General features: G+C 51.1%; 1 protein-coding gene across 11 annotated transcripts in view; it reads left to right on the plus strand.

The window, feature by feature from the left end:
* The window catches only part of DEPDC5 (DEP domain containing 5, GATOR1 subcomplex subunit), a 72,474-nt gene that overhangs the window by 43,560 nt on the left and 10,160 nt on the right, over window positions 1–18,754 (plus strand). For 5 of the 11 annotated variants that reach the window (XR_015144783.1, XM_086348855.1, XM_086348857.1 and 2 more), the window contains 8 exons: window positions 383–602; window positions 2,752–2,885; window positions 8,544–8,652; window positions 11,374–11,439; window positions 13,941–14,095; window positions 16,596–16,673; window positions 17,048–17,180; window positions 18,372–18,480. Coding sequence is in view for 7 of the 11 variants with exons in the window: in XM_086348855.1 (XP_086204981.1) it covers window positions 383–602; window positions 2,752–2,885; window positions 8,544–8,652; window positions 11,374–11,439; window positions 13,941–14,095; window positions 16,596–16,673; window positions 17,048–17,180; window positions 18,372–18,480 (1,004 nt within the window). In the remaining 4 variants the exon portion in view is untranslated. The remainder of the gene's footprint in view (window positions 1–382; window positions 603–2,751; window positions 2,886–8,543; window positions 8,653–11,373; window positions 11,440–13,940; window positions 14,096–16,595; window positions 16,674–17,047; window positions 17,181–18,371; window positions 18,481–18,754) is intronic. The other 6 variants (XM_086348858.1, XM_086348859.1, XM_086348862.1 and 3 more) reach the window with 3 other exon arrangements.

Genomic DNA, 18,754 nt, shown 5'->3' on the forward strand with positions numbered 1-18,754 from the left:
ATATGCATTCTCTACATAAAAAGCTTTCTGATGTCTTGTTTTTAACTTTTCATTTTTATGTGTGATTTATGGTTGTAATGATAAAAGGCTGCCGTTGCACTGGGCCTGGGTGCACACAAGCATTCCAGTGTCTCTGGGGTAGAAGGGAAGAGCAGCCTTGGAGGTCTTCCCTTGGAGCCTGCAACCTCAGATGGGCACATGCTCCCAGGCAGATGGACCCTCCACACCCCACTCTGGAGGTGGGGGTGGGGGGGGTGCTGAGATGGATGCACCTCGCTGGAGGTGCTTCTATCACCGGCTTGGTCTCACCTCCACTGGCTTGGTCTCACCTCCACTGGCTTGGTCTCACCTCCAGCCGTTTTCCCGCTGTATCTCTCCGCAGCTTAATCGAGTCCCTGAAGTTCTGGAGGACACGCTTCCTGCTGCTGCCGGCCTGCGTCACCGCCACCAAGCGCATCACGGAGGGAGAGGCGCACTGCGACATCTACGGGGACCGGCCGCGGGCCGACGAGGAGGAGTGGCAGCTCCTGGACGGCTTCATCCGCTTCGTGGAGGGCCTGAACCGCATCCGCCGGCGGCACCGCTCGGACCGCATGATGCGGGTGAGGCCCCGGGGCCCCTCGCGGGCTGAGCCGGGTGTGGGCTGCAGGGACCGCCTCTTCTCACGTCAGCAGCCCCTCCCCGGCCAGTTCTTTACCCCACAGCCCCCCAGAGATTATGTTCAGTCCAGCAGAGTGGGTTCTTCTTCAGTGCAGGATGCAGTGGTTGGTGGTGGGGGAAGCGGGGGAAAGCTCCCCACCCGAAGACAAAGCCCTCCATGAGCTCCCTGCAGGGTTCCCGGTGTCAGGCACAGCTGCCTGTGTGCCCTGGTACCGGATTGCTCAACAGCAGCCATGTCACTTCAGTCACTTGTAGAGTTTACCCGCACCCTTGGGCCTCCTTTCAGTGACTCACTCCCCAGTGAGGGTGCTGAGGCTTGTAGCGGTGATGGGAGGATGTGTCTCAGGACACCCAGCTAACAAAGGGCTGATCTGGGATGATTCGGCCCATGTGCACGCCTGTGTGGCTGTGCACACAGGTCTCTCAGTTTTATAAACGTATAGCTTCATGCCACCACCATCACCGCCACCGTCAGGACACAGAACAGTTCCATCACTCCAAGGAAAGCTCTCCCAGCACCCTTTAGAGTCGCACTATCCCTCCATCTCTAACCCTGGTGGACACTGGTCTGTTCTCCATCGCTCTACAGTTGTCTTTTCCAAATACCCTATAAATGGGATCATACAGCGCATAATCTTTCCAGGCTGCGTTCTTCCCCTCGGCATAACGCCTTTGGCATTCATCTAACTTGTCGCTTGACTCCACAGTTCATTCCTGTCCATTGCTGAGCAGTGTTTCATCATCAGTTGTGTTTTTACTTTTTGTTTTTAACCTCAAGTTCAGCTGTCTTCTGTACACAGCATCATTTCCAGGAGAGCTGTGTAGTGGAAAGAACCTTGGTTTTGGAGTCAAGTCAACTGGACATGGAACAACAGACTGGTTCCAAATAGGAAAAGGAATATGTCAAGGCTGTATATTGTCACCCTGCTTATTTAACTTATATGCAGAGTACATCATGAGAAACGCTGGACTGGAGGAAGCACAAGCTGAAATCAAGATTTCTGGAAGAAATATCAATAACCTTAGATATGCAGATGACACCACCCTTATGGCAGAAAGTAAAGAAGAACTAAAGAGCCTCTTGATGAAAGTGAAAGTGGAGAATGAAAAAGTTGGCTTAAAGCTCAACATTCAGAAAACTAAGATCATGGCATCTGGTCCCATCACTTCATGGCAAATAGATGGGGAAACTGGAAACAGTGTCAGACTTTATTTTTGGGGGCTCCAAAATCACTGCAGATGGTGACTGCAGCCATGAAATTAAAAGAGGCTTACTCCTTGGAAGGAAAGTTATGACCAACCTAGACAGCATATTAAAAAGAAGAGACATTACTTTGCCAACAAAGGTCCGAATAGTCAAGGCTATGGTTTTTCCAGTGGTCATGTATGGATGTGAGAGTTGGACTATAAAGAAAGCTGAGAGCCGAAGAATTGATGCTTTTGAATTTTGTGTTGGAGAAGACTCTTGAGAGTCCCTTGGACTGCAAGGACATCCAACCAGTCCATCCTAAAGGAGATCAGTCCTGGGTGTTCATTGAAAGGCCTGATGTTGAGGCTGAAACTCCAATACTTTGGCCACCTGGTGTGAAGAGCTGACTCATTGGAAAAGACTCTGATGCTGGGAAAGATTGAGGGCAGGAGGAGAAGGGGACGACAGAGGATCAGATGGTTGGATGCCATCATGACTCGATGGACATGGGTTTGGGTGGACTCCGGGAGTTGGTGATGGACAGGGAAGCCTGGTGTGCTGTGGTTCACGGGGTCACAAAGAGTCGGACAGGACTGAGCGACTGAACTGAACTGAACTGAACTTCACTTTTCTGAGACTTAGTTTCTTTTTCCATAATGTAGATGTAACATTGTTTACTTCCTCAAACTGTGATAAAAGTAAAATGTAAGTAAACCGCCTCAAAGAGGCAGTTTGTTTTGAGTCTGACAGCTACTTGGGACTTTTGGTTTGGTAAAAAGTTGTTTCCTGGCATTTCCAGCTCCTGGATCTCATCTTCCCGGACTGTACTAATAGGTTCCCAGAACCTGAGGCACAGCGGACACAGCAGCATCTGATGGCCTGTTTCCTTCTCTCTGCTCTAGAAAGGGGCCACCATGAAAGGCTTGCAGATGGCCGGGCCCATCCCCACGCACTCTCTCGAGTCGGCCGGCCCCCCGGTTGGGAAGAAGGGAACCTCAGCTCTGTCTGCCCTGCTGGAGATGGAGGCCAGTCAGAAGTAAGTGCCCGGTGGAGGGAGATACCTCCATGCCCCGTAGGCCCAAGTGCGGTGAAATGTTGGTGCTGTCTGCCAAGGAGCCAGTAATTGACAAAAGACAGGCAGGTGAAAAGAAAGGTTAATACATGGTAAGTGTTGAATGTCATGAAATAGGCCAGAATTTATGAACTTGAAGTCTGGAGCTTGATTTGAAATACATGTACAATTGTTTTTTTTTTCCCCACAATGTTTTTTGTTGTTTTTTTTTTTTGTTAGTGGGTTGATTTTTTGTTTGTCTTTATTTTTAATAGACTTTTCTGTTTTTAATCCAGTTTTAGGTTCAAGGCACAATTGAGTGGAACAGAGGGTTCCCATATGCACCCTTCCCCACACAGTATCCCCGTCCCTCACTGAGCAGCCCATTTGGTGCAACTGATGGACCCAAAGTGCACCGTTTATTTACATCGAGCTTCACTCTTGGTGTTTCACACTCTGTGGGTGTGGTAGTGGTTTAGTCTGGTCATAATTCGTGTCTGACTCTTTGCGATCCCATGGACTGTAGCCCACCATGCTCCTCTGTCCATCGGTATAGATAAACTTACAATGACACATAGCCACCATTAAAGAGTAGTTTCTCTATCCAAAAAACACAGAATATTTTTAGAATATTTGGGCAATATTTGAACAATTTTTTTGTTTGTTTGAAGAGTTCATATAAAAATCTTGACTTCCGAGGCCTGGTGGTCCAGTGGTTAAAACTCTGTGCTTCCACTGCAAGCGGCATGGATTCAGTCCCTGACTGGGAAACTAAGATCACATGTGCTGCACAGCCAAAATACATAAATAAATAAGTAGTAAAAAAAAAAAAAAGCCTTAAAAAAAAAAATCTTAATTTCCTAGTGAATTCCTATATGAAAAAATAGATAACATATACCTACATGATGCGTGGTTATATGAAAAATATAGATAATGTCATACAAAGGTATGTTACATATAATATGTAATATTTGCTTGGCTTGAGCTAGTGGAGACTCAGTTAGCACTGGGTCCCCGTTCAAGCCTGGCCATGGTGGATGGGCTGGCACTTTAGGTGGGCTTGTGCCCTGGTTCACTGTGGAGCCAGTGCATCCTCTGTGCTTGGACTTGACTTGGTCCCTCAGTCCGCCACCCGACCAGCTTCTCTAGGCGTTAGAGTGTGTGGTCCCTTCGTGAAGAGCAGGCGCTGCAGCTCTCAGGACCCCAGGGGGATCCCATCTTGCTTTGGGATGTGGGATTTAAGATGTCTTTGTAGGAAGGGATGCATTTATTCCTGGGGAGGTGGGACTTGGGGAAAAGGAGAAAACATTGCCATAAGCCTTAACCCCTGCCCCTCCACCCTTCCAGCCAGATCAAGTGCCCTCTGTGCCCCCCGGTGTCTATCCAGAGGCCTGGGGGGTTCCGAGCTGTGCCTGCAGGAGCCCACATATGTTGAGCTTTCAGAAGGTAATGTGAGTGAGCTTGTGGCCCAGCGGGAGATACAATTGCAAAGACAGCGTGGGAAGTCAGACTCGAAGCTGTTCCTACATGTTCCCATAGCAAGAGCGGTGGTTTGGAAGTTTCTTTATTTTAATGTAAAATTTCAAACATTAAAAAAAAAAGTAGATTCACATAATAAATCCCCAATTACCCATCACTCAGATTCAATGATTGTTAACTCAGGGCCAATCTTGTTTCATTTATATCCCACTTGCTTCTCTTCTTTTTTATTTCTTATAAAACCCCAGACATCTCATCTCTTCCTCTATAAGATTTCAGTGTGCATCTCTGAAAGACAAGTACTCTTAAAGCCGTAATATCATAATTCACCTAAGAAGTCACAGCAGTTCCTTAATATCGTGAAATATTCATGCAGCGTCTTTGGCAGAAGTGGTGTTTTCAGAGATGGGTCCTGCATATGGGAAGGCCTGGTGGATGGTCTCAGGAGGCAGAGGCCTGACTGGTCCAGGCGATAGGCAACAGAGGCTGGAGGCAAGGATGGGGTAGAGAGAAAGGGATACAGTGGGGAGGGAAGAGAGTGGCCAGGGTGACGGTGGGGGGGCGGGGGCGGACAGATGACAGGCAAAGCTGGGATAGGTCAGGCCCATGATTGAGGGTGCTGGGGCCTCCAGAAAGTCTGACCCAGGAAAGACCCCACAACTCTACCTGCAGATTGTCCCTTAGCTAATCACAGACCTTTCCTGCTGGAAAAAAAGAACAAGGAACATATGTTGCTGGGAGGGGTGTGAAGCTGGAGGTGGGGGAATCTTATTTTAATGTGTCAGTGAGTCATTGTTCCGAGCGCTCCATGGAGCCTCTTTCTGCTCAGATGGAAAGAGGAGAGATGCCTTGGGGTGACAGTGTCCCCTAATGTGTGGGGGGCGCTCAGCTGACCCCATAGCAGGAGGCAGAACAGGGGGCCCTGAGATGTATTTTCCCCCAGATGGCTGCTCCCAGGCGACGTGGTGCCTCTTCTCAGAGCTGGAGGCCGAGCAGAGGCCGAGCAGAGGGAGCCAGGCCTTTATGTAATGTTTGCTCATGTGGCATTTTTTACCTTGTGCTTTTCTTTATTTTTTGCTACCCCAAGCAGATCCAGTTTTATTATGGAAAACTGTGTTGCAGCAGTATGAAGAAGAGCTTTAGAAGTTTCACCTGTAGGCCTGCCGTCTTATCACGTGTCTCGGTTTCCTCCGGTTCCCCTGAGTCTTTGCCTGGAGGTGCTCACATGGCGTCAGGCTCTCGTGGGAGGCAGGGGCCACGGGAGAAGGGCTGTGGGCAGTATGGGCTCCGTGGCTTCTGTTTGATGGAGAGAAACTGACATCAGGGAGTCAGAGCAGGGAGCGAGCCCACGTGGCAGTCATCGTGGCCTCTGGGAAGAAGGCAGCGTGCCCCATACGTGTCTCGTGTGGACATGCACAGCATAGCAGTTTTTTTTGGTGGCATTCCCTCCCCTGAGCTGTGGAGCCTCCAAGGGCAAGGATAGGTCCCAGGTGTCTCTGAATCCCCAACCCCTGGTCCATAGGTCAGCACATAGATTGCAGCTCAGTACACGAGGGTTGTCATGCACATCAGACGAGGGAACACTGGAGCACAGCCAGGGAAATGGCCATGGCTCCCAGGAAGCATAGGAGGATGTCCCAGTGGGTGTGTGTGGACAAGGCCCAGAGGAACATGCCATGATGTGATGCAGAGACGGCACGATGTACGGGGCTTAGGCAGAGTTGAACTTTTAGTCTGCTTTTCATATGTGAATCACCCTTCAGAGTAGCCAAGCGATTGGTGTGGGGAGGTGTTTGTCTCTCCAGTATTCAAGCTAATGGGTCCAGAGGGAGTGCTCGAACATTACCACGTATGGGCTCCTATGTGCTTACGGATCTAGCAGAGATCACCAGTGACCGCTCACATCGCCAGATGCCGAGGCCTCCAGATAGAAGCACACAGCATGCTTGAGGAGAAGTTCCTGCCCATCAAGCCTAAATGTGCTCAAACCTCTAGATACAATTTCTAGTTCTCAGGAAGTGCTGGGCGCAGAGGAGCGGGGTAAACAATAAAGGGATGTGATGAGCACATCCAGATGGTAAATTTACAAGACCAGTGGGCTCCTTTCTCCCACAGATAAATTGCAGGATATGGAGAGATGAAAAGAGCTTCCAGCTTAAAGGATGCTCGAGAGACATGACTGACTGCAGCATAGGGACCTTAACTGCATCCAGCAAACACACTGTAAAAAGTTTTTTTGGAGACAATTCGAGAAATAATGATACTAGAAAATTTTTAAAAATTTAAGTGTGTTGATGGGATTGTTATTCTTTTATTTTCTTCTAGAGATGCAATACACACTGAAGTGTTTACAGGTGAAATAATAGCATATGTGAGTTTTGCTTCCAAATAATCGGGGTGGGTAGGTATAGATGGGACAAGATTGGCTCCATCATAAATGATCCTGGGGTCCAGGTAAATCATGGGTTTGATTATATTACCCTGTATTTTCATATGGGTTTGAAAATTTTCCATGATAAAAGCTAAAAAGAGAAAGTGTAGCAAGTTACTATGGAAACCAGTTTTTAATCTCCGATATGAGTTAACCTCACCATCAGTAACAGACGTGTCAGAATTTAAGACGAGAGAAACGTCACGAATTGGTTTCCCAGGGGAGGGAGGGGGCAGAGGACCGAGGGAGAGGCCCCGCTGCAGGAAAAGCCCCTGACGCCTCCGGTCTCCCCCTGGAAGTGAGCCGGGTTAGACCAGGGCCAGGCGTTTACACCCTTTGGTGATGGTTCATTGTCCCCAGGCAGCCTGGGGAAGGGCATGGGCCCCCCTGGAGGGCTGCTGGGGGGCCGCTGGACAAAACGGCAGCTCCTGATGCAGTGCAGCCACACGAGGGTCTGAGCCTCACAGTGCCCACTGCAAGTAGGGTGTGTCACAGTAACACCTGAGCATTTAAGACTGGGATGTGAGCCTCCTGGAACTTACCAAATAGAGATTCAGTGATACTGTAAAAGTCTAATTTGGGGGCTCATTTGAGTTACAGTTTGTTATTGCTTAGTCGTTAAGTCACGTCTGATTCTTTTTGTGACCCCGTGGACTGACCCATCACCGACTCAATGGACGTGAGTTTGAGTAAACTCCGGGAGTTGGTGATGGACAGGGAGGCCTGGCGTGCTGCAGTCCATGGGGTCGCAGAGTTGGACGTGACTGAGCGACTGAACTGAACTGAACTGAACTGAATGGACTGTAGCCCACTAGGCTCCTCTGTCTATGGGATTCTCCAAGAAAGAATACTGGAGTGGGAAGCCATTCTCTTCTCCAGAGGATCTTCCCAACCCAGGGATCAAACCCAGATCTCCCACATTGGCAGGTGGATTCTTTACCACTAAGCCACTTGGGAAGCCCTAAGTTACAATGATTCATGGTTTATTTTAGTATGGAAAAGAAATTAGAAAAATAAATGTGAAAGTAAGCATTTATGGACTCCAGAACCAAGATAGGAGGAGATGTCATAAGAAAACCATAGTTGTCTTGTGTCTGAGATAATGCCTGTTATGTGCGTGGCTTTTTTTTAGCGGGTGGGGAGGGATTAAGTGTGTGCATTTGCAAGATTAACACATCTTCAAAATGTGTGAAGAGTTGACACGGTCCACCCTATTTAGTTGTGCTGAACGGTAACACAGCCCTAATTTTCAGAGTGTGCTTCTGGTGGTCTATTTAATAAAAACTGAGGAAAAGCTCTGTCGCAGAGAGTTGAAAGCATGGTGTTCACGGATGGAGTGACTCAAACCATGTCACTTGCCTTTTCAAAGGAATACGTAAACCCTAAGCTGTGCCAAGATACTTTTATTTACTCGTTTATTTTTTGGCTGCACTGTGTGACGTGCAGGATCTTATTTCCTCCACGAGGGGATTGAACCCACATCCTCTGCATCTTAACCACTGGACCACCAAGATGCTTTTAAAATTGAGCTATTTTCTGATTTTCAATGGCAGCTGGCAATCATTCAGGACAGTGAATGAAATTAAGGGCACCACACAGGGTCTGAGGAGAAACAAAGGGAAAAGCGTGTTTCAGAGATGAGGGCCGCAGAGCAGCCTTCGGCTCGTCATGGCCGACGCTGGTCCTTCCTTGGGCTCTGAGCAGAACCGCCTGTGTGTGTTTCCTCCTCTCAGGTGCCTGGGAGAGCAGCAGGCAGCGGCACACGGGGTCAAGAGCTCCGCCCCGCCGGCCGAGAGTGGCGGTGTAGCCATGACTCCCACCTATGTGGACAGCCCGCGAAAGGTAAAGGAGCCCCTTGGATGGGCAGGGGGCCAGCGTGTGCACTCAGGGCCTCGCTGTGGAAGGTAGCACACAGCCCTCGGAGCCAGAACCAAGTGTGCTGAGGAATTGGTGAACCCTTGGTAGCATCACTGTGTTGATGGCGGGACTTGTAAGGAAGCTGACTACCTGAGGAAAGCAGGTGTATTAGTCAGGTTAATTGGGTCAGTCAAGCCTGAAGGTCTGGCTTGAGCTGTGACGCTGGCCTCTGGTTTCCCTTCAGCTCCATCCTCAGCCCTCCCTGGTGAGGGTGAGAAGGGATGGGGGTGGGTGGGTGGGGGGAGGATAGAAAACGGCTGAAGCAGATTCCAGGAGAGCTCCCTCTTTGGTGAACGAAACGCCCATCAGTCAGCATAGACTCCTGAGAAGTAGTCGGACGGGAGTGTCCTGGGAGACAGAAACCAAAACCTGGGACTTTGGCCCCTGCACAGGATTGGCGAGTACAGCAGAGGGGCTGAAAACTCCACAGGGCAGGCTTGTCCTGCCTTCGAAGACCAATAGGTACGACTCTGTCAGCTCCTTCTCCCCAGAAATTCAGAACCTGAGATCGTTCTCATGTGGCCGCACGTTCCCTCATCTGGTTTCTCTCACTCAGAGACTTAAGATTCAGTAGGTTTTTTTATTTTTCAACACTGTGGCCAACTTATATATCCATCTGCCTATTTATTTATTTTTCTACCACATCATGAAGATTTCCCCATCTCATTATTTCTCCAAAGCATGATTTAAAAAAAAAAAGTCACTATAAAATATTTCATCATGTGACTAGACCTTTATTTGTTTAAAACAACATGTATGTGGTTTCAGATTTTTAAAAATAGTTTTTGGTAAGTATTCCATAAAGTTTTTATAATTATTCTGCAGTGTCTCACAATTTCAAATAATGCTGCAACAGCCTTGCACATAACTATTTGATCACATCTCTGATTATTTCTTCAGGATAAGTTCCTAGAATTAGATGACTAGGATGGAGGGATTGAAATCTTGAGAAAAGTAGCAGCCGAGGCTGCAGGCAACTTGGGGAATTCACAGACCTGAGACGGCAAACCTTAAGAAATATTTTAGTCTTTGTGGGCTGAGAGGCAGGACCCAGGTTATCGTGTGGACTCTTCCTCCACCATTTAAAATTTGAAAAGCTCGCAATTCACAGACTGGAACGGCCAGGGGACCAGATTTTTTTGTAGGCTGTTCTGCAAGCCCAGCTCTGAGACAGTGGCTCTGGGTCCAGTCCCCAGTGGAGTCTGTGCGTCGGGAACAACCGTCAGTGAAGGAAGTCTTTTCGTCTGTCCTCGGGTGCCTCGTGTCAGCATCTCCACTTCTGTGTGCTCTGGCAGAGGAGGGGCGCAAGCAGAGCATGGGACACACCAGTGCCTGTGCTGCCCCCAGGACTAGAAGCCGTGTGGGGACCGCACTGAGAAGTGGGCGCTTACAGCCACAAGGATTAGGGTTAACACATGCCAGTGGCCAAACGGGAGGCTTGTCCACAGCACTCCCCTTCTCATCCGGCTAGACAGTGAAGTCCACACAGGTGGCCAGGGGTCTGCCGGGTGTAGATTTCCAAGTGGTCCGGGGGAGGCAGAGGGGTCAGGAGACGGCCTGCCACTGTCTCCAGGGAGACTCCTACACGTCAGGACGTGTGGAGGGTACCCGCATGCGCGTTTCCGCTGCTCGTTACTGGAGCTTGTCGTGGCTGGTGGGCCGGGACAGCAGTCCTGGTAAAACAGACAGTGAAATGCTTCAGTGATTCTCCTTTTAGAATTAAAGAAAAGTTGTAGGCAAGCAGAGACCTTCAGGTATATGGAGTGCCAGTTCCAAATTTCAGTGATGACATAAAAAGTGCAAAGATTTTGAAGAGACAAGAGGATATGTCTTGACCTTAAGAAGGAAGGAGGGAGGGAGGTGTGATCGGAAAAGTTCTCTCTGCCGTTTATGTTTGAAGTCCACGGCAACCTGAACCCTGCAGGGATGGCGGGGAGGCCATGCCAGGAGCTCCTCCTGGTGAGCATACACGTGTCTGACACTATAAATGTTTCAGCGGCTTCGTGGTGTCATTACACAACCAGTAGAGGAGAAGGTACTGCTGCTTCTGTGTCCCTGGTTCACTTGGAAAATTTAGCAAAAACTTTTCCTGCATTGAATCCTTTTCTCCCATCTGCTGCCGTGTTTAGTAACAGGTGGAAGCACAAGCTTCAGGTGTCCACGTATCACCCAGAAGCCTGGGGGTCTCCCCACCAGGCCAGGACCCTGCCCCCAGTCCTGCCCTGTGCCCCCACACACACAAGCTGCCCTGCGGCCTTCCCGTCCCCTCGGCATGGGTCTGAAGGACGTTCAGAGCTATGTCGGGGCGCAGGCATCCGAGCTTGGCTCTGATGAGACCTGAGGCGGTTGGGCACACCTTCCCCCAGGTGCTGCGCCTACATGGCTGGGATGCTGTGCCTGGGAAGGTGTGGGTTTCTGCTAACGCTTTGCATCTGGATATCTTCCTCCTGGGTGAATGGGTCTCTCTTTCTCTCTCTCTCTCTCTCTCTTTCCCTTTCCCCTCATGTGCCCTTCTTTCTCTCCTTCCCTCCTTGTTTTTGTTTTTTTCTCTCGTCCCTTCCTCCTCCTGCAATGGTTCACTGCTGGGCCACGTGCCATCCTCCACCCTCTTGCACCTGCCGCCGCTTCCTGCCGCTCTGACCTCAGGACGGGGCCTTCTTTATGGAGTTTGTCCGCAGCCCGCGCACAGCATCATCCGCCTTCTACCCGCAGGTCAGTCCAACCCCAGGGCCCTGCAGCCCATGCATGCCTGTCTGTCAGCTGAAGCCTTGACCTGGCCTTCAGCTTGGTTCTGAAAACACCTGGAATTGGGCTGAAGCCGAGTTTGAGGGGCAGTTGAAATTGAATTTGATCTTGGAGATGCAGTACCTTCTGTTGGTGGCGACAAAGGGGTATCAGTGTCCCCGTCTTTGCCCACGTGGTTGCCACTGACATGGTAGCATCTTCCCCTTTAGGTGTTTTTGTCCATATGACGTAGCAACCTGACTTAAAGGTTGAACTCTTTTTTTTCCTGGTAAGCGTCATAAGGGCAGGGGAAGTTTTATCTTTTTTAACTTGTTATTTTATACTGATTAACCATGTAATCATACAAACACTAGTCTGGCCCACCATCTGCTTTTGTCAATAAAGTTTTATCGAAACACAGCCACACCCCTTCATTCACATCATTGATGGTTGCTTTTGTGCTTTTTCATGCAGAGTTGAGCAGTTTGAACAGGGCTTATAGCCCAAAAAGCCTAAAATAATTACCATCTGGTCCTTGACAGAAGATATTTGCCAACTTCTGATTTAGAAGATAACTCTTTAACCACATCCTTGTGTGGGCTGGTGGTGGGGTTCTGACTCAGGAGCGATAGACAAGAGATAACCCACAGAGAGGCCCAGAAGGGGCACCTGTGCCAGAGAGCTGGGTCTGGTCCCCTCCATTAGCTTCTAACTTAGTTTCATGGCATGAAACCTCTTCCTAAGTCTTGCTGGTTGAGGGCAGATGGTGGTTGGTAATTGCAAGCTGCCTCTTGCTGCGTTTCTTTGTGTATTTATGGGGCTGGCAAAGTCTATGTGGTCCTTTTTTTTTTTTTTTTTTTGGCAATTCATTGAGCCTGATGTAGAAGAGCACACTGGTTCTTTCAGAACCAGGGATAACTTTGTCTCCCAGGGGACCTTTGGTAATACCTGGAGGCATTTCTGTCACAGCTGGAGCAGAGGGAGATGATAAGGGGGTCGTGGTTAGCGTCTGGTGAGCAGAAGCCAGGGATGCTGCTGAGCGCCCACAGTGCACCCGGCAGTCCCCACAACAAAGGCTTCATGGGCGCTCAGGCACTCTTGTGACCCCAAGGCTGTAGCCCGCCAGGCTCCTCTGACAATGGGATTCTTCAGGCAAGAATACCGGAGTGGGTTGCCATTTCTTCCTTCAAGGGATCTTTCCGGCTTAGGAATTAAACCTGCATTACAGGTGGGTTCTCTACCGCTGAGCCAGCTGGGAAGTTCCCACAACAAAGGCTTATCTGACCCCTAATGGCAGCAGTACCGTGGTTGAGACGCTCTCTTTTATTTAGGAGTGATATTTTTTTTATCATCTAATAGAGTATCTGATACTCTTCTTCTGGAAGTACTCGAGAACCCCGTGTGAGAGAGGCCAGGCATCTTGTATCTTGCCAGAAGCGCTCTTGAAGGCTTGCCGTTCTCTCCAGACGTCAGCTGTCCCGTGCAGCCTCTCTAGGTGGGCGGGTCATCGTCCTGCCCGTCAGGCTGTTTAAAGGGAATGAGACAGAAAACCATGACAGGAAGCAGAACGTGCCAGCCCCAGGCGAGGGTCCGAGACTGAAAGTAGAGAAGGAGATTTCTGTTTGGGGAGCAGAGTGAGTCAGGGAGCGTCTCACTAAGGGAGCAGCACTTGGAACACAGCATTTGTAGCCCACATTGGTGGGGAAGGGCGTCCCGGCGGGGCACACAGACAGGATTGAACACCAGGGTTGACTCTGCTGGAAATGCAGCCGTGGGTGTGGGGGTGTGTGTGCGGAAGCCCCCAGTTCTGCGAGTCGGGTCTCAGTCCAATAGCTTGTGGGGAGACTGGAAAGATATCAGGGTAACAGAGTGATGGGGTGAGAATTGTCCTTTAGGAGGGTGAAGCTGGAGTGCTCGCAGGTAGGGTGTGTGTGGGGTGGGGTCAGTGGGAGCCGGGGGGTTCATGGGCAGATCTGGTGGGCTCTGGGAGTCAGTGGAGGGGAGGCCACAGGACGAGGCCTCTCCTTAGGGGTGAAGCGGGAGAAGGGGGCTTCAGGTGTGCCTGAGGTGTGAACCTGGATAAACAAGAAGACTGTCCGCACCCGGGACGGACATGGGCGAGGAGGATAGGGCTGGGGGTCAGAGCTGCTTGTCTCTGTGCTGTCTCCCTCCTCCCAGCCCTGGGGGGACACCAGCTTCCTCACTCCTCCTCCGGGGTTTTTTCAGTGCACACCTTGTGGCTTGAGTCAGGTGCTGGTCTGGGGGGTTCGCTGTGCACAGTGGCCTCCCATGGCCTCGGTTTGGGGTGCAGGAACTCCCCCTACTCTGATGGAAGGGGGTGCACGCCTGGTGGGGGGTGGTCCCTGCACGCTTTAACTCTTCCCCCGGGGACCAGCGGGGACTGGGAAGGAGAGGGACAAGAAGGACCGTACATGTGAACAGCCTGAAAGGTTTTTGGGTTCTGGCATTAACTTTTAAATCTCCTGCAGGTGTCTCTGGACCAGACGGCCGCCCCGGTGCTGGACGGCAGCAGCTTGGGGGTGAGCACAGGCCAGTCCGTGGACAGGGGCAACAGCCAGACCTTCGGGAACTTGCAGAGCTTGGGGGAACAGGGCTTCCCCTCCGCAAACTCCAGCGATAGTGGGTGAGCCTCAGGAAGACCACACTTGTGCTCCTGGGAGGTGGGGATGCTCTGACCACAGAGGCCGCAGAGGCCGGGGGTCTAGATCTCGGGCCGGAGTTCTAACTCGGCTACGAGTTATGTCTGGGAGCGCAGACCAGTCAGTCCTCACCGGCACCTTCCGACAGGGCTGGTGGTCTGTGCCCTGCCCTCCTCACAGGCTCCTGTAGAGACACCACGGCATCAGGTGCTGTGTGGGATCTGGGCTCGTCCGGCCTCTCGTGTCTCTAGGTCCACGTCCCCACCAAGCCTGGTGGACGCTTCAGCTCCGGGGCACAGGAAAGGCATGCACGTTTCTGCTTCCTTGTCGCTCACGAGGGTAGAACAGCAGGTTCTCTTCTGCTTTTGGAAGAGGAACTGGGAATGTCTAGCCTGGAGAAGGCCGGGACCTACACGAGTCAGAACGCCTGGCTGAATTACAGAGAACACACTCCATCTCATGGCAGAGAGCCCCAGGCAGCTGGTCCTGCCTCAGGGAACCAGGCTCTGCCGCTGATGATGTTCACACGACGGGGTGGCCTCTGTCCAAACGCTTGTCACAGGGACTCAGGCATCGGAAGGAAGTTCACTTCCAGGGTCTTTCTTTAAAGGCTCCTTTAACCCCTGAGGTTCTGAAATGCTCTGGTGGGTCCTGGACCCACCGAGTAGGAAGAGGAGACCAAGACGGGTGCCCGGGGAGGGGGCGGGGGTTAAGGAGCTTCCGGATAAGCCCCAGGTTTGGTGTGACCCGTGCCTGTGTGTCCTGTGCCCAGGGACCTGGGTTCAGTTGCTGAGTATTCAGCATCTTTATGATCCGTCATATCGTCAGGGAAGAGCTCGCGCAGCAGGTGATGGAAAGCTCTGGGCACTGGGAGCAGGCAGATGGGATTCAAATGTGGACCCTTGATGCCTCCTGGCTCTTTGACCTTCACCAGTTGTTTTTTTTGGCCATGCCATGTGGCATGTGGGATCTCGGTTCCCCAACCAGGGATTGAACCTGTGCCTCATACATTGAAAGCTCGGAGTCTTAACTACTGGACTGCCAGGGAAGTCCCCTTCACCAGCATCTTCCACGTCTCCAAGTTCAAAAGGGTGGCTGTTACTGTTGTGTTTAGAATCTTTGACCGCTTTGGACTTGGTGGGTGTCAGTCCATGCTCAGTATTTTACACACGTTAACCCCTCAGCAACCCTGGAGGACAGGAACAGTGTCCTCCCCAGCTTATAGATGGGGAAACTGAAGCCAAGCGAAACCAGAGGCCCTCCCACTGGTGGTGATGACTGTGGGATTCTGGCCCCCATGCTCTGACCACAGTACCTGGTGCTTCTGTGTGTGCTGAGTTGCTCAGTCGTGTCCAACTCTGCGACCCCGTGGACTGTAGCCCACCAGGCTCTCCTCTATCTGTGGGGATTCTCCAGGCAAGAATACTGAAGTGGGTTGCCATGCCCTCCTCCAAGGGATCTTCCCAGCCCAGGGATCGAACCCTCGTCTCCTGCAGCTCCCACACTGTGGGCAGATTCTTTACCCCTGAGGCACCAGGGAAGAAGGATGTGGTGTGTGGGAGGCCCAGAGCTTCCCTCCAGGGAAATATCTTGGAAGTGGTCGGGCCTGACATAGATTATTCAAAGGGGAGATGCTTGTTAAAGGAAGCAAGTTAGGACACAAAACCACTTTGAATTCTTTTTTTTTTTTTAATAAATTTGTTTAATTGGAGGATAACTATCTGTAACTGCTTTACAGTGTCATGTTGGTCTCTGCCCTGCAGCCACGTGAGTCATCATAGGTGTACCCAGGTCCCCTCCCTCCTGAAGCTCCCTCCCACCCCACCCCTCTAGATTGTCGAAGAGCACCGGGTTGAGCCTTCTGTGTGACAGAGCACCTGCCCTTTAGCTAACTAAATATTTCACATGTGGTACTGTGTATATTTCAGTGCTACTGTCTCAATTCATCCCACCCTCTTCTGCCCCCGCTGGGTCTGTAAGTCTGTTCTGTGGGTCTGAGTCTCTGTTTCTGCCCCACAAATAGGTTTATCAGATCAGCCCAACCAGCCCAGCTTGAGGGCAGCCACGATGTCATATATAGTCCCTGGGGGACACGGGGACCCAAGGATGGGGTTTAAATACATATATATATACACACACACACACACACACACACACACACTTCTTTGGAAAGGGCTTCCCTTGTGGCTCAGATGGAAAGGAATCTGCCTGCGGTGTTTAATCCCTGGGTTAGGACGATCTCCTGGAGAAGGAAATGGCAACCCAGTCCAGTGTTCCTGCCTGGAGAATTCCATGGACAGAGGAGCTTGGTGGGCTACAGTAAATGGGGTCGTAAAGAGCTGGACATGACTGAGTGACTAACACACACACACGCGCTTTGGAAGCAGGATAGCCCCGCTGAGATACCCCCAGGATGTAGCTGTCCATACTTTGCTTCAGTGTCTTCAGTGTCCAGATCATCCTGGCTTCCTTCTCTGTTTGCAGCGCTCAGCAACTGGTGGCCAGCTCTCTGACATCTTCCTCCACCCTGGTGGAGATCCTGGAGGCCATGAAGCACCCCTCGTAAGTGGCTGAATGCAGGGGGTCAGAGGATCCCATGGCGTGAGCCAGGGTGCTGCTCAGGCAGTGCAGTTTGGTGGGTTTATACCTGACTCCTCAACAGCTGTGTGGCCTTGGGCAAGTTACTTGACCTCTCTGAGCCCTGTTACCTTGTTTGTAAAGCAGGGACTACAGTGGTTGAGTCACAGGTATTCTGAAGGCCAGGTCTTCCCCTCCCCCTTCTCCTTTCCCCCGTCACACCTTCTTGTCCCGCCACAGGGATTTCTCTGGGTCTGGGAAGAGTGGGGAGAGATTGCACTGTGAGGGTCCTCACTTCAGTGGGGGAGTCTCTTCTTTTTTTACCTTCTCTCTCTCCTTGTTGCCTCCTTGGAACTCAGGACAGGTGTCCAGCTGCTCCCTGAGCAGAAGGGCCTCTCACCAAGCTGCTTCATCAGCGCGGAGGTGGTGCACTGGCTGGTGAACAACGTGGAGGGGGTACAGACGCAGGCCATGGCCATCGACATCATGCAGGTGAGACCAGGGGCGGGGGGTGCTGACCGATGCCTCACGGGCCCATCTTGCTTTGAAAGGCACTTCTATACCTGACTTAAACGTTAGGCAGGATCTGCCGTGTGCACTGAGGTGTTTTGGGCAGAATCTATACTTCTGACCCTCGGAGGGGAGTCCCAGTGAAAAGTGCCCAGGCAAAGCCTTCTCTCTGCCTCAGCGCCTTCCTGGCTCTCTGCTCTTCCCAGAGCACCGGGCACAGCCGAGTGTGGTCTGTCTGCATCTCATTCATCCTTCGCCCTGACCGGGCCCTTTGAGAACAGGGCAGCTCCGACCATGTGTTTCCACGACACCGGTGCCCGAGTATTGCTTGGCACGTGGTAGGCACTGAGCCAGCCCTTGCAGAATTTAATGACATCGTTCGGAGCTGGGATTAAACTCGAGAAGTGGGCAAGGGAAAGGTCAGCGCACACTGTCCTGTCCACACAGAGGCCCCCATGGAGAATCAGTGACGTTTGATTGATATGTGTCCATATAATGAAATTATTAAAAACATACATGAGAATTACATTACACTAACCATTTATTTCTGGATAGAGAAGAAGGGAGTGAGACATGGGAGAATCCATAGAGATTTTAAAGTTTTGTTTAGTTTTCTTTGGCTACGCTGCATGGCTTGTGGGATCTTAAACAAAAATCTCTTTAAGTCTAGAGAAGGCAATGGCACTCTACTCCAGTACTCCTGCCTGGAAAATCCCATGGACAGAGGAGCCTGGTAGGCTGCAGTCCATGGGGTCGCTGAGGGTCAGACACAACTGAGCGACTTCACTTTGATTTTTCACTTTCATGCACTGGCGAAGGAAATGGCAACCCACTCCAGTGTTCTTGCCTGGAGTATCCCAGGGACGGGGGAGCCTGGTGGGCTGCCGTCTATGGGGTCACACAGAGTTGGACACGACTGAAGTGACTTAGCAGTGTAGCAGCAGCAAAAAGTTAAATTAGTCGAAGGTGGCTGATGGTATGGCCTGGGTTTTCTTTGTACTTGTCTGTGTTTGAAATACCTAATGACACTGTATTATGCGTTTGCATTTTATAGCGTCATCTGTATCAGGCACAGCGTTTAACATAGTGCCACCGATATAGCTGATGGCAGGAGAGTGGGGTCTGAGGGGTTCCCCTGCAGGAATTTCAGAGTTTTGCTGACTCTCCTTCTAGAAAATGCTGGAAGAGCAGCTCATTACACACGCCTCTGGTGAAGCCTGGCGGACCTTCATCTACGGCTTCTATTTCTACAAGATCGTGATGGACAGAGATCCTGAGCGAGGTGAGGCTGACTATTGCCTACGAAGCAGGTATTTCCTGGCAATCAGATCAGATCAGTCGCTCAATCGTGTCCGACTCTCTGCGACCCCATGAATCGAAGCACACCAGGCCTCCCTGTCCATCACCAACTCCCGGAGTTCACTGAGACTCACGTCCATCGAGTCAGTGATGCCATCCAGCCATCTCATCCTCTGTCGTCCCCTTCTCCTCCTGCCCCCAATCCCTCCCAGCATCAGAGTCTTCTCCAGTGAGTCAACTCTTCCTGGCAACGCGCC

The sequence above is a fragment of the Bos grunniens genome, chromosome 17 (assembly GCF_055505025.1).
Source record: "Bos grunniens cultivar Pamir isolate PY7600 chromosome 17, Bosgru_T2T1.0, whole genome shotgun sequence".
Lineage (NCBI taxonomy): Eukaryota > Metazoa > Chordata > Mammalia > Artiodactyla > Bovidae > Bos > Bos grunniens.